Below are 22,829 nucleotides of genomic sequence, written 5' to 3'. Positions count from 1 at the left end.
GTGGTTAATTCACGCTGTTTGCAAACCGCGGGGTTCTCCCCAAAAAGGCGCTCGGGGGCTGCAGCTGCTGGTTGTGCCGAGTTCTTTTTACGTGTTAGTGTCGTTTACACCGTAGAGGATATGAAGTGTGTTCTACAGAGCAGTAAGATTATTCGCCACGTGAATATTCAGTGGAGTATTTGATGTTTAGTGATCTCCCTCAATAATACACGAAGCAGGATGTAAAATGCTGGAGCTTCTCGAGCCTGTGCCTGTCCTTGGCTTCCCAGCCAACTCCAGTGTTGCTGTGTGTTCTTTAAATCGAGAAGTAGCTCGGTAACTTCCGAAATCAATGTTTTAATCATCTGATTCATTTTTAAGGAGTTCTGAGACCCGTTTTACAAAGCTACCTCAAGTTCACGTTTTGTGTTTTCAGAGGAAGGAAGAAGAATGTCCCAGAAACAGCTGAAGGAAGCCTTTATCAGCAACCTAAACGGAACGAGTTTGCTGGAAATTTCCGCAGGCTTGTCCCTGCCTCCGCTGTGCCTGCTCTGCAGAGGGCTCCTCCTGATCCTGCACCACCTGCACCATGGAAAACCTGTCAGCTCAAAGAAGTACAGCCTGCTGCTTGACTTCCTGGTGCTGGTGTCTCCTCTCCTCTTCTCCTGCACCGTCTTGTCTCCAATCATCTTTTTCATACCAGTTATCCTTGCTGCTTTCTGTGCTGGAATATTTCTCAAAATATACAGCCGGAGCAAACGGGTGGCCAGAGCGCCCTTTGTGCAAATTGTAAAAGAATTCCAGGAGGCAGGCTTGGATTCCGAGAGCATTCCAGCAATAACCGTGTTCCGTGTTTATGTCAACGTGCTGACTTCCATCAGCATTTTGGCCGTGGATTTCCCGCAGTTCCCCCGGCGATACGCCAAGGCCGAGACCTACGGCACCGGCGTGATGGATTTGGGGGTGGGAGCCTTTATCTTTGGAAACGCTCTCGTTTGCCCTGAGGTGAGACAGAAATGCCACACGGCACAGCCCAGGTTCTCCAGCCTGGCCAGGCAGGTGTTTGCTGTGTGGCCGCTGGTTTCTCTCGGTGTTGGGCGGCTGCTGAGCGTTAAATCCATCGAGTACCACGAGCACACCTCGGAGTACGGCGTGCACTGGAACTTCTTCTTTACCTTGGCCTTGGTGAGACTTGCAGCCTCTGTGCTTTTGGCCGTGTTCCCCAGACATAAGGCTTGGCTGGTGGCTGTAGCTCTGGCTGTGCTTTACCAGCTGCTCCTCAGCAGCAGCTCTCTGCGGGGGTTCATCCTGCACGGCAGCGACGGCAGAGGCTCCCGGCGCGGCTTCCTCGACGCCAACCGCGAAGGGCTGCTCTCCCTCTGCGGCTACCTGGCCGTCTACCTGGCCAGCGTGCAGGTGGGGCTGTGGCTGCAGCAGCACAGGGGCACTGTCAGGGAATGGCTGCAGGCCCTCAGGGGGCTGGCTCTGGCTCTTGTGGCGCTGTGGGCGCTGCTGCAGCTGTGCCAGATGTGCACGGAGCCCGTGTCGCGCCGCATGGCCAACCTGCCCTTCTGCGTCTGGGTGCTGGCCCAGTGCCTGCTGCTGCTGGGGCTCTTTGTGCTCACTGACCTCGCCCTGGTGTTCACAAAGCTGCTGCTCAGAGGCTCCAGCGTGCCCTGCTGCTGGAAGGTTGTGCAGCCCCCAGATTCCAGGAAAAAGCACGGGATGGAAGCTGTGCCGGTGGGAAGGCAAGAGAAGCTGTCGCAGCTGTGCCTGATTAGTGCTATTAACAAAAATCAATTACTGTTTTTCTTGCTGGCCAATGTTATGACTGGTGCTGTGAACATCCTGGTAGACACAATCCACAGCAAGGCTGCCTTTACATTATGCATATTGCACTTGTACATGTTTTTTAACTGTTTAGTTATGTATGTATTGCATGACAGAAATATAGTATTAAAGTTTTGGTGATTCCACTTTGGCTGAGTGGACTAGCTGGACTTTGTTTGCTGTAGTTGAATGATGGTATTCAATGGAAAAAACAGTGTTTTTTGTGTTGCAATAATTTATAATTTAGCAGAGCTTTTTATTATTTAGTGTTGATTACTTTTTAATGGTTCACTTTACCAAATTATACAGTTGATGATCTTACCTGTTGGGAGCTGTTGCACATTACCCTGAAAACTTAGATTTGGAGATTGCTGAATATTCCTGCTGCTCCTGAGAGTAAATTGTATTTACAGTTAGTGAACTGTGCTCATACCCAAGGAATTAGATAACAAGGTAGAGTAGAAACCAGATGAAAAGAAGATGAGTAATTATATGGAGAGAGAGGCCTAGCTGTGTCAAGATTTACCTAGTTAGACCCTTGCATATATAATAGATAAGAATAATTCTTTCTAGAAAATGTATTGAATAAGTGGATACTTGAAAATGTTTTGGCCCCAGTCCTGCAGAGACTTATGCATATGCTTGACTTTGATGGTAGTAATTGTGGAGTGTTAATCATATACTGAAACCTAAATTAGCCTTTGAATTAAAGCTGGATTTTACTTCCGTCCCCACTGATGAATATAAATGAAGACCTGAGATAAAGTGTGATGCTCTGAAGGATAAACTCAACTGCAGATGAATTCATAAAGCAGTTGTTGGAGCTTGTGGTGCAGATAATAAGAGCAACACTTCATAAGAAAATACAAAGATACCAATCTATTCCAGCACACTGAATACTGTATCTTGCCAGCTGAGATGTCCCCAAGGGGGGACATTTGGTATTAATTTTTATTAGCAAACAAGCAGGTTGCAGATGGAAAGAAGTGCAGTGCACTGGGTCAGGGTTCTGTCAATGGCTTGAGAAGGGAACTGCTTGGTTTCTCCTCTGCAAGGCCAGAGCAGAACACCCTCTCTGTTCCCTTTCCTGACTGTGACAGTTCTTCCTGACCTCACAAAGTCATTGGGAAGAGAAATACACTTAAAGGTTGTGAGGAATTCAATAGTGGGATATAAATACTTTAGGAGTAGAATACCAGTGGTCGTTGATGATAGATGTCCAGTGTCACTGGAGTTACAGCAGTGCACATGGGCCATATTTCATATTTCTCCTTGTCTATCACAAGTGATGAATCAGCAAACCTTTGGAGAATAAGCTTCTAAATCAGATTCCTTAAGAACACACATGCTGTGGAAGAGTCATTAATTTATGAGGTTCTCCAAGCCCCTGGCCAGCAGAAAGGTGAAGTCTGAGGATTACAGGCTGTGGCCACGCTGAGTTTGTGCTTGTTTGCTTCCACCTTAGATCTGTGTAGTCTTGAGAATGAAAGCAAACCAGCCAGTATTATCCTGGGGACAAATGTAAGAACTGGCAACAACCTCTTAGAAACAGTTGTCAGTTTATAGCAGAGTTTTCTGGTAACTGGTGGATGTGTTTATTTTAAAACACTTCCTAGACTTGCCTAAGGAAGAAAGGTCTCCCTCGTGAACCAACTGGCACTACTTATTGATGCAAAATTACTCATGGATATTTATTTTTGAAATATGTAAAGCCCAGGAGCTGCAGGGAGCTGTGAGCACAAGCCTGTCGGTGTGGTTCAGGATTTGGGTGTGACAGGCAGAGCTGTGTCTGGACAAGCACAGGGCATCCAGGTGCCAACTGCAGCGGGTGAGGCAGGCAGGACGTGGGAGGTTCTGCTGGTGCCAGCTCCAGCTGGGGGTGCCACAAGAGCAGCAAACCCAGGGGATTGTGTGCACCAGAGTGAGAACAGCCCTCTCACCAACGCCAGCTGCTCGTTGTCAGACTTCTCCTGCTTGAAAAGCCCTGAGGAGTAAATCACAGGTTGTGACCAGCTGGGTTTGTTCTCCCAGAAAGAGAGGACATGGCCTCAAGCTGCACCCAGGGAGGTCCAGGTTGGACATGAGGAGGAATTTCTCTGTGGGAAGTGTGGTCAGGCACTGGAGGGTGTCCAAGGAATGACTGGATGTGGCACTCAGTGCTCTGGATCAGTCACAGGTTCTGCTTGATGATCTCAGAGGTCTTTTCCAACCTAACTGATTCTGGGATTCTGCAACTGTTCACCAGCGAGTTAATGAGACAACTCTCATTGCTTGTTGTCGATAACAAATGCAGCAAGCTCTGCCCTGAAGCAACTGGTGTAGTTATGAATGCTGAACACAAGATAATTGCCCAGGCCTCTGAAAGAACCCAGAGATGCAAGGGAGCATCCTTTGATCACAGCACGAGCAAACAGCTCTGCTGGGGTTGGAAAAGATGTGAAAAGGGAACACCAGGACACTGCTGCTCTCCACACACCTCCACAGCTGTTGGCTGGGTGGCTGAAGGAACAGAACTCTGCATTTCACTTCACTCTGGGCTGTGTTAGACAAAGAACCCTTTGTACAGATTGAAGGCGCATTTTTTTAAATCAGAAACTTGTAGAAGCTGAAGATATTTCAAGTAGAAAGACTAATGGCTCAACCATAATGTTAACCTACTTCAAGAGCAGTAAAGCAGAAGAAAACCGAAATTGTTTTGCCTTTACTGCCATAATTCCACCAAATGGTCTTGTGGCAGGGTATCAAAATGCTGGGATATGGTGGGAGAGCAGAGCTGATTACATTTACCCTTAACCTTTTATTAAACATCACTAACTTCTTAACACATCTCATTATTTTTAAAGATCACTCTAGCATGCCTCCTCTCCCAGCTGCAGTGGTGTCTCTTTTGAAGATAGATGTTACCCCGAAGATTCCAGGCAGTATCCTATTTCAAAGCCCCACTGTTCCAGAGAACAGGTATTTCTTCCAGGCAAAGAGGGCCATGCAAATGAGTGCAGGAAGGGGCTGGCTGCCTTTCCACACAAACAAGCCGCGTGTTCCAGCGACTTAAAAAAAACACCATTAAAAATCCCAAGGATGAAAGCTGTATGGAATGGAATGGTGCTTTTCGTATCAAGGTGCACTCCCAGAATCCAAAACCTGGGACAATGCTGTTGATGTGATCCTAAGCCCTGCAAACACCCAATTTATGGTGGTACAGAATGTTCTGGTGTGAGAAACTATCCCTTGGTACAAATCCCCAATTTTTCTGCTGCAGAAAACCTTGAGAACACCGGCTGCAAACCCTGCAGCACCATCACTTCACATGTTGCTCCTGTCACAGCTGCTGCACGAGGAACTCGAGTGAATTAACTCCTCCACTAAACATCGTTTTTATGTAGACACAAGAAAAAAATAACCCTGGTCCTTAAATCACCTCCCCTGCATTTTCTTGTGAGGGCTTTAGTGCCTATATCCATACACAACAAGAACGAACAGGTCAGCTGTATTATTCAATAGTTCAAGAAAGACTTTGGGTTCGTTGTTTTGGTGGGGTTTTTTGGTTTTGTTTTGTTTTTTTTCTCTGGTCTGCTTAATTTAAGCAGCCACAGGATTTCGAGCTGGCTGCACCGGGGTGCTGCAGGCGCCAGGCAGAGCAGTTTAATCCTGCCCTGTCTGAGGCGGAGGATTCAGCGAGCCCCAAGGACATCGAGTCCAAGGCTTATCCCTGCACAGGGCACCGCGGAGTCTCCGCGCCTCCCTTTTCCTTCCCCGTGCCTCAGAGCGTTGAGTTCAGCGCGTTTTTATCAGCCCGCGGTGCTGCTACCCGCGCTAACGCCCGGCTCGTTGTAACCCCCAACGCCCCGGGGCCAACGGCCGGGCCCGGGCGCCGTTCCCGAGCCCCGCGGGCGCCGTTCCTGCCGCGGACGGCGCCGTTCCCGAGCCCCGCGGGCGCCGTTCCTGCCGCGGCCGGCGCCGTTCCCGAGCCCCGCGGGCGCTGCCGCCGCGGCGGCCCCGAGGCCGGGCCGGTGCCCGGGGCGGGCCCGGGCGGTGCCCGCGGCTCTCGCGAGAGCGGGGCGGGGCGGCCCCGGGGCGGGCAGGGAGGAGGCGGCTCCGGAGCCGCGGTGCCGCCCGCCTGTCACAGCGCCCGGGCCGCCCAGCGCCGCCAGCAGCCGGTAAGGGCCTGCCGGCCGCGGGGCAGCGCCGCTGCGAGCGGGGGAGGTGAGGGCAGGGGCGGCAGCGTGGGGCTCTCCCTTACTGCTCGCCGTGATCGCAGCCCCGCGTGGGGAGCCGGGCGAGGCCGCGCAGCAGCGGGAGGAAGGGGTGGGTCTGCCGGGGCAAGCCGGGCTGCAGCCCGCGGGGAGGCGGCGGGCGGGCGCTGGAGGCGCTCCGCGGGGCGCCGCGGGCAGCGCCGGGCCGGCGGCGGCTCCCCCCGCGCCGGGCCGGGGGCGGCGGAGGAGCCGCAGAGCCGCGCCGGGCTGGGCGGCTCCCGGCGGCCGCGCTGGGCCGGTGGCGGCCGGGGGGCGGCGGCTCCATTTTCCCCCGCGGGCTCCATCTCCCCTCCCAGATCTCTATCTCCGTCTCCCCGCTGGGATCCCCGCGTCCCCCTCTCGCCGCGGTCTCCATCCCCTCCTGGCCGGCCGTGCGCTGCCGCATTCCCGGCCCGTTGCCGGCCCGCGCGGGTCCCTCGCGGCGGGGTGGGCGGGTGGGCCGGGCTCGGCGTGGTGAATCAGGCGATGGGGAGCGCAGGCTGGGTGCCGGCTGCTGGTGAAAGTGTGGCGGGGAAGCGCGGCGGGTGTTTACCTCCGGCCGGGGCCGCCCGCAGGCTGGAGCGGGGAGGAAGCGGCAGCAGCAGCAGCGATGGCGCGGCTGGTGGCGGTGTGCCGGGACGGCGAGGAGGAGTTCCCGTTCGAGAAGAGGCAGATCCCCCTGTACATCGATGACACCCTCACGGTGAGTCCCCGCGGGCCCGTCCCGCTGCGCCCGCGTGTTGCAATTCCCGAGGCCGGGCCTTTCCTCCTCGCCGGGCCTCGCTGGCTCCTCCTCGGGCTGCCTTAATCTTTGGGACTTTGCAACACTTGGGGTTAACAGAGATGAATGTGGCAACTTCTTTTTTTTTTTTTTTTTTAATAATATTTTATCAGATGGCCGGCCGCGAGAGCGGGCGAGCCGCATCATGAGGGAGTTATCGCTGTGGCGGGGCCTGTGCACAAGTTGTGCCGGAGCCACGAGCGTGGCTCGGTGCTCAAGGGTGGAGCAAAGCCATTTTTCAGCGGGGAAGGAAGGGAGCCATGTTACCGTGAGAGCCCGGCTGCTGCTGCTGCTGCTCTCGGAACAGCCCCGGCGAGGCTCGCAGGCGTTTTTTGCGAAGCTTGGCAGTGAATTCTGCCTTTATGGAGGGTGGAACAAATCGGAGAGTTCGCATCTCGGGGTGTTGCTGTGCGTTGGAGATCGTGGTGGTTTGGCCGTTTCCAGAAGATTCAGTGGGGGGAAAAAAAAAAATCAGCTAAGGGCAGGTTGTGGTCCTTGTCATGTTTTTAGAGGAAGGTTCAAAATTTTCATTGTAGGACAACACGGAGCAAATAGGAAAAAAAAATAAATCTCTAACTAGCCAGTTGCTCTTTAATTTTTAAAGCATGAAAATGTATTGAAAATAATATTGCACTTAGTGTAATTCGGTATCTCAAAAGATTCAAATTTGATTTCTCTTGATAGTGGCACAGTAACTGTTGTTACTTTAAGCGATGTAAAATGGGGGTGATTTAAATTCCTTATCTAATGTTTAGCATGGGAGAATTCCCCAGTTTTATCAGCTAAGGAAGATGTCCCTGCACATGGCAAGTGGATGATTTTCAAGGTCTCTTCCAACCCAAACCATTCTTCCACCTTCCAGAACAAAACTAGAATGTCTTCAGACAGGCCCCGTGTGCTTTTGCTGCATTTGAAGGAAGTGCTATTGCTGTATTTTACTTTTGATCAATTTGAACGGTGGCATATTATTCATTTACCAAATATCATCACTATTTTTGGCTTCTCTCAGGTATTAGGCAAAGTTTCCCCTGAAGTTGTCCAAAGCAGCATCTGCCTCTCCTAGAGGAGCTGATGACCTGGAAAAACCCAGCACTGTGTAGGAATAGTGCAAGTTTTGAGTTTTTTTTGGTGTCTTGGCCACACCTTGAAAGTTATTGTGCCCATTCATTTTCCATGTGGTTTTAAGCTCTTGGGTATTTATTTATTTTATTTTTTTCTCTCTCCTTCCTGGACTCACTGCAAACATTACCCATTAATTTGTGTCATGCAGAGTTGCCACACTCTTTTTTTTATTTTTGTTGTGTGTAATAACTTGAGAGTGAAAAATTCAGCTCTACCAGGTGGATGACTTCAGCAGACCTAAAATTCCATTTGTGATTTAGTCCCAGAATTTAACACCAGGCCCAAACTCTGTGTAATTGCACTGTGTTGTTGCTGCCCTTCTGCTTTTTACACCATCCTCATGATTGAAAGGAGCCTCTAGCTGTAAATCAGTTTTATATCCATCTGCAGGAAAGGCATTTATGCAAGTGCAAGTCATCCTCACCATGGGAAAAAAAAAATCTTACCTTGTGTCCATTTAATCTTTTTTTTTTTTTTGTGTTACTGTTGTTACAAACTATTTGGATTTCTAGGTGGTTTCTGGAGGCTTTTATTTAAAAAAAAAAATCTGCAGAAGTAAGTGAATGAACTCTGAGCTTCCTTGTCTATCATCTATAATTTATTTTTTAAATACTTAATGAGAGCTATTACAAGACATGCAGCTGTCTTTGAAACAGAATTTTACATCTGCAGCCCCATCTTTAAAAAATAATGATGGTTATTGATAACAACTGGCTTCTTTGAAAAGTCAAATTTTAAAAACAATGGCAAGGACTGTGCCAGTTAGCTGGAGGAGTTAATGTGTGCCTTAAACCTGGAATTGGTGAGCTGGTGATTGCAAATGAGGAGTGGATGGCCCATGTGCTCTGGCTTTGTAGTAGCTCAGGTGCAGCAGATCTGCTGCCCTGAGTGCATTCTTCACCACCACACTTCCCTGTTCCTTCTGGCTCAGCCAGAAATTAAAGGAGGTTTCACTATTGAGCCCTTTTCATTTCTTAAGCAGCTTTTATGGTTTCTAGAAGGCATTCCATTTGATGTGGTATTACAGGATTTTTTTTCCCCCCTTTTCCCAGTTCAGGGTGTGATGGTGGTTGATGTTTAACCACTTAATAAAATCTCATCAGACACATGAATTAATTTAGTCTTTGATTCTTTTGCTCTGTTGTACAAAATACCTCAGGGTGTTGTCTGATAGTGGGAGATGAAGGTGAGGAGGGAGAAACAGGCAGATTTATCTCTTTTTGTCTGTTATTAACAGATAGAGCTTTTACTTTAGCTTGTAGCTCCTGGCCCACAGAAACACCACACTAGTGATGGAGAAAAGCTGCAAATCTGTGCTGGGGATGGATCAGGGGTGGGGGAGCTGGCAGAGGATCTGGGGGATGGGATTGGCACTGCTCTGCACAGAGATAAAGCAGCTGTGCCAACACTCAGATGGGGCACACGGGATGGCACAGCAGTGCCTTGCTCTCAGGGAAATGCTGTTTATTTTGGAGTGCTGTTCAGTGCCTGGAAAAGTGAGTGTGAGTTCTCTGGAGGTAGTGGTGGCAATTAGGCAGACAGCAGGGAATTCTGCCTTCACAGCTGGGGGAAGGTGGAAGAAGGAAAAGGGATGAATCAGTTTTATTTGGTGTTATTTGCATTGGGGTTATTTACCAAAGTTGTTATAATGTCTTTCAGATTTTAACATGAACTTCCAATATTCATATTGACAAATTCCCTCTCTCTCAGTTTGGACAGAGAACTAAGCCAGTCTTTGCACATTTTTCTAGTTGCTTTCGTTTTATTCCACGGTTACACAGTTGGATTTTTGGCTGAAAGTTTCTTTGCTGATTTCTTCCTCCTCCCAAGAAATTGCCCTCTTTGTTTCTCAGTAATTTGATAAGAAACGTTATTAATTACTTACAAGTAATCACATTGTTCTGTAGGCTTAACATTTTGCTTTGAGCCTCTGGAGAGTTGCAGCTGCAATCACACAAAGCAAACTATGCCTTGGAGTACCTTGTTGGGTTAATATGGTTTGAAATTAGCCTTTGGAGGAGTCGACTCTGTCATTAAACTGTTGTGACTGTTTCCTCAGAGCTTTATAAATTGAGTTATGCTGTTGGGTCCATTTAGATCTCAGTGTGTGGAAGTTTGGTTTGTTTTTTTGTTGTTGTTTTTTTAAACTGAAGCAGGGTGTCAAGTCATGTAGATGATAATATAAATACTGATGGTCCATTTAGCAACTTTTGCTTTTTTACAGCTATTTAAGAGTTGCTATTTATAAACTGCCTCTAGAACATTTTATTAATGAAGCATTTATTACTTTGCTGAAACATTCACTATCTGAAACAGTTACTTTTATCCTTTCCCAAGCTCCAGTAATTATGTGAAAAGAATGAGCATTTAACATAATTTCACTCTTATTTCCCCCAAGAAAGCAAAACAACCAATGTTCTGTTTGACTTTTTTTGTTTGTTTGTTTGTTTTGTCTGAAAACTCCTCTTTAAATTGTTTTTCCTGTCTTGTATAGATGGTGATGGAATTTCCTGATAATGTGCTGAACCTCGATGGACATCAGAATAACAGTACACAACTGAAACAGTTCATCCAGGTAAATAATGCTTCTTAAGAAGTGAGATTTTTTTTTTGCTTTCCTCAGGTTTGTGGTTTTGCTTCTCCAGGAGGTTGTGACTCCTGGAATGCCTCAGACACGTCAGCACCTGGGAGCAATCACACATTGGTACCAAAGTGCACTGGGTTCTGCTGCTCTGGATTCCACAGCTTTTATTGCACATTGTCTTGTCAGGAGGCAATTGCTGCATGTCTGACAGCTCAGAGCTTACAGTGGGAGCTGCAGCTTCTCAATACATCTTGATCTGTGTTTTTCTGAACTGCCTTTCCAAGTGGAAGTGTGGATTGCTTGAATGATTAGTACCCACACCAGGGTAGAATTTATGTGCCAATTTGTAGATTTTTATATAGATGAGTAGTGAGAATTGGTTTTGTGTTACCCCAGAAACTTTGATCCTGGAGCCTGATGTGCCATATTCTGGCACCTGTAGCAGCTGCAGAGTGGTGCCCCTTGCAGTCCAGAGGGGCAGAGTTTGCTGCTCTGCAGTGGCAGGGCCTTGCTCAGGGTTGACAGCAGCAGTGCAGACACGTGCTGCATGCCAAGTGTAGCTGGGCTGTGAAAATAGCTCATTCCTGCTTTGCTGTGACTCCTGCAATTAATTACAGGAAGGAGGGTTATTGCAGAGTGATAGTGCTTGGCAGATGATTTAATGGGCCTTCCTCTAAGAGCAAAAACCTTAAATGTTACCTGATGCTACCTCTGTTTTCCATATTGTATAGAAGGAGCTGAGAACACTTTCTCTTTTCAGTGGATGTGAGTTCTGCTGCACTGTGTGGTCTTTTCTTCCTTTACCCAGAAGCTGTGGCAAATCCTTTGTGCATGAGGAGTGTTTGCCTGTGTGATGTGACAGTAATACAGAAAATACTCTTCTGGCATGACCTTCCCTGTGCAGATACAACTCAGGTGTGGATTTGTGTGCTGGGGTGTGAGGGAGGGACTCTGGCACCCCAGAGCTGCTGAAAGCCAAGGCAGTCAGAAGGACTAGAAGGGTATTTGTTCTTTGTGGGGATGTGTGCCTGGATGTGTTTGACACAGGGGCCAGGACATCTACAACTGTTTATTGATGTTTATTGATGTAAGCAATATTAGAAGGTGTTCTCATTAATGTTCTATTAATAGCAGGCTTTGGATGTGCACTGCTGAAGTCAAAGGCTTTGCTCTGAGGAGTAATGTGTGCTTTCTTTAATTCCAGCTAGTAGGATTGTAATGGGAAATGGCATTCAGCCTTCCAGGAAAAATACTGCTAAATTGTCAGAGCAAGCTGGTTGTAAAGGAGATTTCCATGAAATTTCCTTTCCATATGCCAAAGATAAAACAAGTGTGAGCAGAAGATGAAAACTTTTCCTACAACACCTGCGCCGAGGCGAAGAAAAAGGATTTCCCAGCTAGGACAGTTATTCCAAAGCAGCATTTGCAGTAAAAGGAGACAAGAAAGAGGAGAAATAAAAATTGTTTAATCATGTTTTTTTTTGTTTTTTTTTTTTTCCAGAGACACAGCATGCTGAAGCAGCAGGACCTGAACATTGCCATGATGGTGACGTCGCGGGAGGTGCTGAGCGCGCTGTCGCAGCTGGTGCCGTGCGTGGGCTGCCGGCGCAGCGTGGAGCGCCTCTTCTCCCAGCTGGTGGAGTCAGGGAACCCTGCCCTGGAGCCCCTCACCGTGGGGCCCAAGGGGGTGCTCTCAGTCACCAGAAGCTGCATGACTGATGCCAAGAAGCTTTACACACTCTTCTACGTGCATGGGTCAGTGGCAGGCTGCTCGTGCCATCCCTGCTGCCTTCGTGGCCGTGCTGAGTTGGCACAGCACGGTGTCCTCTAAAACATCCATAATTACAGCTGTTTGTTGTTTAAACTGGGAGAAAAGCAAATCTAATCTTTGATGGCAGCAGCTGCAGTTGGAAGATGCCAGTGTTTAATGTTCAGTCTGATACAGGTGCTGCGGGGTTTTTGTGGTCTCTGGAAAAAGAGTGTTTGCTTCATTACTTGGCTTGTAAAAAGATAAAATAAGTGTTGATTTTTTTCCACTAAAGTTTGTTGCTCTTGGGTGGAAAGGTAACACTGAGAAAGTGAAACCTTCAGGGCCTGGTGAGCACAATGAATCCCCCAGTGCCATTAGTTCCTGAGCTGTCAGCAGAGCAAACAGTGAGTGCTCAGCACAGTGTGCCTTGGCCTTCCAGCTTGTTCTTCTTGCTCCAGTTAGCAGGAAAAGTAGGGAAGGTTAGTGCAGAGTTGAGGAGATTGGGATGGGGGGAGAGAGTTAGGTAGTGTAATGTGATCCAGTGGTTTTCAGAATACAAAGTTCCTCACTTTTTTCTCTTTTTTTTTTTTTTTTTTTTTCTCTAATAGGTCCAAACTGAATGACATGATTGATGCAATTCCTAAAAGTAAGAAGAACAAGAGGTGTCAACTCCACTCCCTGGACACACACAAACCAAAACCTTTGGGGTAAGTCAATGTGCTCAGTATTTTAAGGAAGCAAAGTATTGAGACTAATTTATTTTTAAGCATTGAGATCAATTTTTATGCTCTGATTTGGTAGCAGTTGGATTGTAGCAGACCTAAATAGTTACTGGGGAGAGGAACAGAAGCACCAGGAATTTTGGGCATGCTCAGGGCTTGGATGGCTTCTGCACTGTGATATAAGCAATACTCCAGAAAGACAAACTGGTTTTTGTGCTCTAGACCTGAATGGTTACTCAGCAGATTTTCTCACATTGAGGTCAAAGGGTACATGCTAAATAAATATACATCATTTTGCAAGGGATTATTAAAAATGCCTTGCACAACTGTTAACCAAAAGCTTTATTGTGGTTGGATGCAGCATTAAAACTGGAACTCCATAAAAAAAGCATTTTCTCAAAAGTGGCAGCATGTTTTGAATCCACCACTGAACAATATGCATATATTCCTCTGTCTTGAAGTTGAAATGATTTATTCCAGCTGGTTAAGCAGAAAAACACTCCCTGTAAATCTATTGTGGATTTTAGGGAGGTTTCTTGTTTGTGGAGTGGCTCCTTTTATTTATATATTTATTTTTTCATATGATGACCAATAAATTAGTCTCTTGTGCTTAATTGGGGTGTCTGGACCTTTTTTACTCAGCTGTGTTCTGCTAGTTAAACCTCCAACCTGTGAAAGCTTGCTCATGGTTTCCAGTTACAGGACATGTATTTTTCTATGCAGATTGGAGTCTCTCTGGGTTTAGTTAAATCCCCTGGGATACCAAGCATGTGGAATTTGACACTTGATTTTTCTTTGTGCTGCTTGAGGATACTGGGAGCTAATCATTATCTTCTATTATATTTTGGTTAAAGGCCTTTCACTAAATTAGTTTAAAGCTTATGTTACACAAGATCCTGAGAGTATAGGGGTGAATGTATTTATTTCTTTTTTAAATAAAGCAAATTCATAGCATCTTGAAAGTGGGTTTTGGTTTTTTGGGTTTTTTTTTTTATATTTAGTAGCTTAATCTTTTCTGTGAGAACAGATGCTGTGGAACCTGCAGTTAGCACTTTGGCAAGGTAGAACAATTCTAAAACTGAATGAATAGAGAGGAAAATGCTGCTTTTATTTCCTCAATTCATGCTGAAATACATCCCATTAGTACTTTGGGTGCTGGCAGGTTAATGGGGAGTGTGATGAAGAACAATATTTTATACTCTGCAGGTAAAACTTTGGGCTTATCAGAGAACATGGCCTGTGGACAAGCAGTGCAGTTTGCTGAAGAAGCAGGACTTGCACTCCCTTGCTCAGCTGCAACCCCTCTGTTCTGTACAGAAGTGAGCAGAGTGTATCAGCACTGATAGAAATTGCAATAAATCTGCCTGCAGGGGACACAAACAGCCTCTGGCTGGGCTGTGGAGTCACCCAGATATCACAGACCCAACTTCATGGATTGTTCTTGACATAGAGCTCCTGCTCCACATCTTTACAAGAATCTCCTTGAGATGAGTTGCATCTGTTGGGCATTTCCTGCACACAAAAAAGGCTTTGAGTTGGAGCTGTGTGTTTAATTAGAGGAGTTATGTAAGCAGCTCATGCCAATTGAGGCTTACTTGCTGTCCTCACTCTGTGCCTGGCTTTTGGCTCCTCAGCTCCATTTGGGGCTCAGAGTGTTTGAAACTCCTAAATGCAAACTCTTGACCTGGCACATAAAACTCCTGTAATTAGAAAATGGGGCTCCTTCTTCCCATTTTTCTACTCTGCTGTACCCATAAGACAGAAATGACCATTCTGATAAAGTGTCAAGTGTAGACAAGCCTGTAAGTAACATGACTTGTTATTAAAGTGCATTTTTTGCTCACTCTTAACACATCCAAATGTGAGTTGTAAAGTTATTTTGGTATTCTAACAGATGTTTTATGGTGAAAGTTGTTTGGGTTTTTTTGTTTTGCTTTTTCCTTTTGTTATTTTACCAAATTGTCTTCAGCTGACAAGTATTAAAACTTGTATGTGTTTAGACTTGTAATAAAAAAATCACAACTGGTTTGCAGCTGTGAGTCTGGGTTATAAACATGGACAGCAAAATTTGCATCTCAATTCTCACCCAAACTTTCATAAATATTAAGGCTTAACATAGAAAGAATTCAAATTAAGCAACAGAGCAGCATTTTCCATAAGATTTTGTTTAGGGAAAATAACTAGCTGATAATATATGTTATAGGTCTGAAAAATGTTTGGTAATACTATGTGACAGTGAAAGGAGCAGTAGCAGACTCAGTTCAAAGAAATTAAGAGCAGTTAAGAAAAATAGAGAAGACAGGAAGAGGAAAGAGAGCAAGTGTAGCATCGTTTTCTGCTATGGACCTTCCCAGGGAGCAGTCAGGTAAAAAATGAGGCTCTGCTGGGCTTCTTTGCTGCCCCCCAGCAGGAAAATGAAGAATTTTGTGTCTCATTTCCAGGGGTTGCTGGATGGATGTGTGGGAGCTCATGTCCCAGGAGTGCAGGGATGAAGTGGTCCTGATTGACTCCAGCTGTCTCCTAGAAACGTTAGAAACCTACCTGAGGAAACACAGGTATGTGAAAGGGGAAACCACACCTGCCTCTTGGGGAATGCATGTTTTTGGGAGGTTAAAATGCACATTTTTGGGAGGTCAAAATGTAGAGGATTCTTTTCTTGTGAAGCTGAAGATCTCAGCTTGGTGGTGATGAGGGACTTTGCCAGATTGTACAAAGGTGGTGAAATACTGTGTTTAATGAAAGGGAAAATGTGGAGACTTCTGATGGAATCATAGCTGCTTAATTTTTTTGGCTAGGATTAAATGATGATTTGCAGTTTAATGTTTAAAAATTGTGTGTTCTCATTTACTCTTCCACTGCTCTTGGGCTGTGCCTGTTTTTAGGCTTTCAGAGAGTATGTGCCATTTCAAAATCCTGTGAACTGCACTGGTGCAAGCAGATTTTAGTCTTGGTGTTGCCTTTAAATCACTTTTTTTAACCACTTGTTTATGCCTGGTGCTGTTAAATCTCTCTTGCAGGGCAGAAATAAACCATTAAATTATAGTTGCATGTGCACAGGACCTGCTGTGCTGATTGAAAAGTTTTAATTTCCAGCAGTCTCAAGGTTCTGATATCAACTGTGGGGGCACAGATGGGCACGGGGGTGGAGGTGCTGTGGAAATAACACTTTGGAAACAACATAACTTTAATCTCCTGTGACATTAAACACTGCCTTGGCTGCCTTCCTGGTGCTAACCTGCAATAATACTGCTGTTTTCTCTCCTTCCACCACAGAAAGCAGACAGGTATCATAGGTCTAACAGCAAAATAGGTTGGACTTAGTGCTGTCAATTGGCTGGAGATATTAGGAAAGGGAAAAAACACCATCCAGAGCTGGCATTTGTGAGCTGAAATGTGAGCAGCTTGTCTGACTTGCATTTTTAGAGTCATCCAGCAAGAGATCTTGTAGCCTCTTGAAGGTTACTCCTCTTATGACACAGAATGAGCTTGATTTGCTTGTATTTTAATTATAAGTGTGCTCTTGTCACACATGAGCTGTCACATGTTTAAAATGAAGCTGCTGTGTTATAAATACTGCTCATTTGGCCATCAGCACAGCAATCTAATAATTCAAAATATGTTTGTAGTGGAAACAAGGATTGCTCTTGTACAGCAGGCCCCAGAGGAAACTTTGCCTTATTTCTTATCACTCACTTGAGTACACTTTGAAGAATTGCTAGAAGGTGATGTGGTTGATTACTTGAGAGAGGGATTTTGCACTGGTTTTTGCTCAGTGTTGAGATTTCTGATCTTTGAGTTGAATTCTATGTGGGAATTTGTTCAAATCAAGGATTCGCTTTGGAGGACAGAAGTTTGATATCCAGGTTACTATTGTAGAATAATTCATGGTCAGTTCAGGTGGATAATAATTCCAAAACACTCCAACAATCCCATTTTTGGACGCTCCAGTTCCCCAATTCGGACCCATCACCGCTTTCCTGCGTTTCAAGCCTGACCTTCCCCTTCCCCCCCCAGGTTTTGCACCGACTGCAAGAACAAAGTTCTGCGTGCCTACAACATCCTGATAGGAGAGCTGGACTGCAGCAAGGAGAAGGGTTACTGTGCTGCCCTGTACGAGGGGCTGCGCTGCTGCCCCCACGAGCGCCACATCCATGTGTGCTGCGAGACCGACTTCATCGCGCACCTCTTGGGCCGGGCCGAGCCCGAGTTCGCAGGAGGGTATGAGTATGTAATTGGCTAGAGTGGGCTATCTAGCGCTTTGCTTCTTTATTTGACTCTCCAATGTCTTTGCCCAAAGTGGCTTTTTTTGCCTCTTTGCTGTGTGATGAAGTCGTGGTTGTGATATTCTGTACCGGGTGTAGGCTCGCGGTGAGCGAGCGCTTGGGAGGTTTCAGGAAAAAGTTAGCAAGTGTCTTGTGGTTTGTTCACTCCTTGCTTGTCCACTGAGGTGTTCAAATATGCTAAATAGAAAGAGAGCCCTGGTTGAGTTTTGCCAAATGCCAAGTATCCAAGTTAGTTTTGTTGCCATTTGTGTATTTCTGAACCTTTTTAAAACATCTTAAAACCTTCCAGTGAAAAGGACAATTCTGAGCTCAGTATTGGAAAATCATAGAATGAGTTGGAAGTGACATTAAAGATCATCCTCAATGCCTTTAAAGCTGTTTAACAAGGAGGGCAAATCCTTTCACAGTAGTTTTCCCTGAACAGATTGATAGATAATAGATGGACAATGAACAGATTAATATTGAAATGTTTGTACCCCGCACGGTAAGTAAAGTACAAAATTCCCTGTGTGTTTACTCAGCTTGAGCTAACTGATGGTGAACTAATTTGCTGAAATAATTCCAGCAAATTTCAGGATGCAAAAGAATGCATCTCTGGCATTTAAACTCGATCCCTCTTAGCAAGAGCAGGACGTGGCACCTGAAGCCAGAGGTGGCAAGGCACAGTGGTGGCTTTGACCTGTTCCTTTCTATTTTGCATCTGCATGCAGCACAGCAGAGCCCTGCCAGGCTGCTCCTGCAAACACAGCTGCACTTGTACCTCCAGAGGACACGTCAGCCCTGCTTTGATGCCTTGGTTGGCTTCCAGCTGCTCTAACAGCTGTGTGCTTTGGTTCCCCTTTCCCCCAGACGCAGAGAGAGGCACGCCAAGACCATAGACATTGCCCAGGAGGAGGTTCTCACCTGCCTGGGCATCCACCTGTACGAGAGGCTGCACCGCATCTGGCAGAAGCTGCGGGCTGAGGAGCAGACGTGGCAGATGCTCTTCTACCTGGGGGTCGATGCTTTGCGCAAGAGCTTTGAGGTAAAAACCAAACTCCACCTGTGTCCAGTCTGAATGGCTGAGCTGGCCTCATTGTCACTGGGATCTGTTTTCTGCTGTGTAACTTGGGCTGGAAGGAATGCCATCCCTCCTGCAGCTGTGTGACATTCATGCACAGCACAGCTGGAGTGTCTTTCAGGGTTTGCTTTTATTTTCAAGCTGCCCATGACAGTGCACTGAACTTTCTGTGGTATTAATTGTGCCTTTCTACCTGATTGCATTGAAAGTAGCTGAGGCTACAACAGTTTTTGGTTGGTCTATGGGTAAAAGTGGAGGATGGGCTTTTGAATTTAAGAAGTGGTTGTAAACTCTTGTGTTCAGTTTGTTCTGAATGCATTGTGATGCTGTGGGATCCTGAGCTTCAGACAGAACTCCTTTAATACTTAAAATTAATTACCATTTTACAATACAATACTTAATATTAATTGCCATTTTAAATGACGTGGATCTTTTTTGTTATGTTCACCTTCCATTCATAATAACTATTCTCTCTAAAACATCAGAGGAGGAGAAGGAAAATCAGTTTGGGAAAGATCATAATGGAACATTGAGCTGGTTAGTTCTGAAGTTTTTTACTCCCACAGGATCAGAGTATCACAGATCCAATAATGAATCAAAATCTGCAACTCTTCACTGAAAAATGTGAATCTGGGCCATAGGTGCAACCCAGAGCTTCCCCACATGAGTTTCCAGCAAGCTAAACCAAGTGACTGCATCTGGGTGGGCATTTTGCTCCTGTAACAGTAGTTGTGTTACTGGCACTTCATTCCTGGCTGTTTTCCTTCTCCTTTTTTATAAATGTAAAAGCTTGAATTGTGATAACTTCTGTAACTGGATTTAACCTCTGCCAACAGATGGCTGTGGAAAAAGTGCAGGGCATTAGTCGATTGGAGCAGCTCTGTGAAGAGTTTTCAGAAGAAGAGAGAGTGAGAGAGCTTAAACAAGAGAAGAAACGCCAAAAGCGGAAGAACAGACGGAAAAATAAATGTGTGTGTGAGATCCCTGCTCCTCTGCAGGCAGCAGAAGAGAAGGAAATCAATCAGGCAAAGGTAAATGTGCATAGCTGGGGTTTTTTGGGGCTTCATCCATCAGCTCACTGTTCCATTCTTGAGGGATTTTGGTGTATTTTGGTCCTTGCTAGAATTTAATTTCAGATGAGCAGAGCCTTTGTAAAGTGCTTACCTGGGAAGCCTCAGCTTTTGGGGTTTGGTGGGGTGGGTTGTGTTTAATCTTAAGTCTGAGGTTCAGGTTATGCCAGATTATTTTTTCAACTTAAAGATCACTCAGAACCTGGGGATTCAAATGCTGCTTGTAGACAATTACCACTGATTTTTGGAGAGGTGCAATTATTATTCAGGATCTCTTGGCTGACCTTAATGGGCTGTGACTGTGGGTCAAGGTAAATTGCTTGGGGTTTTGTTTAGTTGTGTTGTACTTGTGAGGAATTCTAAGCAATGCTGTTATCAGTCAGTGTCAGCTGGTTTTTCTCATGGAAAGAGTATCCTTTACAAAAGTGCTGGCTGAGCTGCTTTCAGTTTCTGAAAGTGTTTTTTGTTTCTGTTTGAAGGAGAACTCAAACTTCACGGAAAGCAGCTGCAAAGCCTGTGGTAGCACTGAAGAAGCCAACAACTGTGTAGAAGTAATTGTTACTAATGAAAGCACTTCTTGCACTTGTCCTAGTAGTGGTACCCTATTAGGCTCACCTAAAATCAAGAAAGGTATGTCAAATGTCAACATTTTTCATTTTCAAAAAGCATTTGCCATTCATGGGGTGAACATTGGTTTTAAAAAGGAGTCCTTGCCTGGCAGGAGGTGGAATGAGGTGATTATTTTAAGGACCCTTCCAACCTAAACCTGTCTGGGGTTGTCTGAATTCTTCCTTGGTAGAGGCATAACTAAAGAATGTGCAGCAGTTCCTACAGATGGCAGTAATTGTGGCCTCTGTCTCAGGTTTGTCTCCACACTGTACTGGCAGCGACTGTGGCTATTCCTCGAGCATGGAGGGCAGCGAAACGGGGTCCCGGGAGGGCTCGGACGTGGCCTGCACTGAGGGCATCTGCAACCATGATGAAAATGGTAGGTTTGGGAAGAAGATAATGATGATTTAATATCCCCAGAGTGCAGCATCTCAAAAGAATTTTGGCTGTGTTTTGCAGGGGACGATGCCTGCGTCCATCGCTGCGACGACAAGGAGGAGGATGGAGACAGCTGTGTGGAGTGCTGGGCCAATGCAGAGGAGAGTAACACAAAAGGCAAAAACAAAAAGAAGAAAAAGAAAAGTAAAGCTTTGAAGTGTGAGAATGACCATGTAAGGAACACGGCTCTGCCAGATGCTTCTCTAAATGCTTACATTTGGAAGTAGTTACAGAAGGATTTTAAGTTCCCATTGAGACTTATGCTGAAAATGGGACAACAGGGGTCTCCTGTTCCCTTGTCATCCCAAGTTTTGGGATTGAGGTTCTTCCTAGAGTAGGTTATGGTGGAATCTCTTCTATGGATGTGCACTTTTACTCACTCTCAGTGAATGTGCCACCCCCAGCTCCTCAGGCACACATTTACATACAAATACCTACCCTCGCTCACCTTTGAACCTTCCTCTTTTCCCTCTGCTTCCATCTCAAACTGGAATATCCCCCATCAAACACCACTGGCAGTTGACTTCAGGCTCTTTTCCCTTGCAGATTCAGAAACTTGGGAGCTGTCTGGCAGATGCAGGTAGCAGAGAGACCTCAGGAAATCTCACGCACACAGAGTTTCACCGCGACAAGACCAAAGACACACACGCTGAGAGCTGCTGTAGCGCAGACAAAAGTGGCCAGCAGTTGCCTTGGTTTGAGCATATGAAAAATGTGTCACAGTTTGCAGAACCTACAGAAATGTCACTTGTCCCTGATACTGGAAAAGGTGCCAAAAGCTTAGTGGAACTCCTTGTAAGTAACCGCCGCCTTTGAATTTAAGGTTGGAGCATCCTGCTTTAATCTTAGGGGCTGAGAGCTCAAGTCCCAGTGAGGAATTGAGTCCCAGTGTTCAGTTCCCTGAGATGTTTGTAATTGAATGCTTTGCAGAGGAGGAGAAATTGTCACTGGAATGCAGTGACAGAACTCGTGTTGCAAGTGCTCATTGTCAAGGATTGCATTATTCCATAACATGAAGTGGGCATTATTGCTGCCTTCAGGTCTCAAATGTTACTTCCCACTGCAGGCTCCTTGGGCAGCTTTTTACTCTCCCTTTTCCATCTTCTTCCACTTGTTTGAACCTTGGCTTTCTTTTTTATCCCTGCTCTCTCTCTCTCTTCTTTCCCTGCTCTCTTTCCCTTCCTTTCCTTTTTTCATCTTCCCTCCTTTCATTTTTCTCTCACTGCCCTCCTTTTCCCCCTTTTCTTTCCCCCAAACCCCTCTAATAATATCCATCCTCTTCCCATGGGAATGTGCTAAGACTGAAGCAAATTTGGATCCATTGTACTGAATTTGCTGCTTCTGACCCAACCCAGAGCCCTGTGTGTGAATGGGGTGTCCAGAATATCCAGCTGGGATTTGGGCTGGATGACAGGACTGCCAGCTGTGCTGCAGCTCTGACATGCCCATTCTCATTGCAGGATGAATCAGAGTGTACCTCTGATGAGGAACTGTTCATCTCCCAGGATGAAATCCAATCCTTCATGGCAAACAACAAGAATTTCTACAGCAACCGGGAGCAGTACCGGCAGCACCTGAAGGAGAAGTTCAACAAGTACTGTCGCCTCAACGACCACAAGGGGCCCGTCTGCAACAGCTGGCTGGCAACAGCTGGAGCCAACTGAGCCCAGTCCAGTCTGTCTGTCACTGAAACTCGACATGACTACTGCGCCTTCTCCTTCCAAACTTCATTTAGTGACTTACGGCAAAATTTTATCTTAAATTAATGTGATTCTTTTTTTTTTTTTTTTTCCCTCTTTTTTTTTTTTTTTTTTTTTTTTTTTTTTTTCAGGGGGAGGCTGGTGGAGGTGATTTCCTTAATTTTGTTCTTTCTCCAGGCTTGTATCTTTAGTTGAATAGCTGTGCAAGCCTCTCTTCTAATTTAAGCCATCTCTTTTCATTCAATGTTTCTCTTCCTGTGAGACTTACAAAAAGCAAACTAGTGGCAAAGTAATGTTGTACCTATAATTCTGTACAGAATGACAAGGAGCTGAATATAAGATTTTACAAAGTAGACATCCATTTGCAAAATGTTTTGGATGTAATATGCTAAAGCGCAATGTGCAAAAATTTAAATAAAGAATATTTATTAATATGCAGAGTAGAGGTGGGTGTCTCTTTGTACTCAGGGGGTGTTCAGTTCCTGGGGTTCAGGGGGGTGGAGGTTGGGGAAAGGATAAATCCTTGGAAAACAGGCTCTGTGCTCCTCCAGGGCTGTGGTTTGGGGATGGTGCTGGTGGCACCATCTCAGCCTGGCACTGCTCAGGGTCAGGGGCCTGTTGTGCTGCCAGGAGTGGGATAAGGGATTGCCAGGGGCTGTGCTCTGGAAA

The 22,829-nt window shown here is 46.0% G+C and overlaps 2 protein-coding genes across 5 annotated transcripts; both read left to right on the top strand.

Moving 5' to 3' along the window:
- Nucleotides 1-86: 86 nt before the first annotated feature.
- On the top strand, nucleotides 87-1,955 carry PIGW (phosphatidylinositol glycan anchor biosynthesis class W). Its single transcript, XM_079325309.1, has one exon. The coding sequence runs from the start codon at nucleotides 430-432 to the stop codon at nucleotides 1,948-1,950; it is 1,521 nt and encodes a 506-aa protein (XP_079181435.1). The 5' UTR covers nucleotides 87-429; the 3' UTR covers nucleotides 1,951-1,955.
- Nucleotides 1,956-5,809: 3,854 nt separating this feature from the next.
- On the top strand, nucleotides 5,810-22,598 carry GGNBP2 (gametogenetin binding protein 2). Of its 4 annotated transcripts, none has more exons than XM_079324955.1 (15): nucleotides 5,810-5,966; nucleotides 6,617-6,744; nucleotides 10,439-10,519; nucleotides 12,030-12,283; nucleotides 12,887-12,985; nucleotides 15,204-15,365; nucleotides 15,442-15,555; nucleotides 17,015-17,224; nucleotides 18,133-18,307; nucleotides 19,180-19,374; nucleotides 19,893-20,043; nucleotides 20,276-20,401; nucleotides 20,482-20,633; nucleotides 21,007-21,255; nucleotides 21,921-22,247. In XM_079324955.1, exons 2-15 carry the CDS (start codon nucleotides 6,652-6,654, stop codon nucleotides 22,122-22,124), a joined length of 2,265 nt encoding a protein of 754 aa, XP_079181081.1. In that variant the 5' UTR covers nucleotides 5,810-5,966; nucleotides 6,617-6,651; the 3' UTR covers nucleotides 22,125-22,247. The 4 variants fall into 4 exon arrangements, with proteins under 4 accessions (XP_079181081.1, XP_079181078.1, XP_079181080.1 ...); XM_079324952.1 differs by having other exon boundaries at nucleotides 5,834-5,966; nucleotides 17,015-17,218; XM_079324954.1 differs by lacking the exon at nucleotides 15,204-15,365 and having other exon boundaries at nucleotides 5,834-5,966; nucleotides 17,015-17,218; nucleotides 21,921-22,598.
- The last annotated feature ends 231 nt before the right edge of the window (nucleotides 22,599-22,829 follow it).

This window comes from Erithacus rubecula (assembly GCF_903797595.1).
Source record: "Erithacus rubecula genome assembly, chromosome: 22".
NCBI classification, from domain to species: domain Eukaryota; kingdom Metazoa; phylum Chordata; class Aves; order Passeriformes; family Muscicapidae; genus Erithacus; species Erithacus rubecula.
The sequence above is the reverse complement of the archived record's forward strand: the minus strand, read 5'-3'. Positions and strand labels throughout refer to the sequence as shown.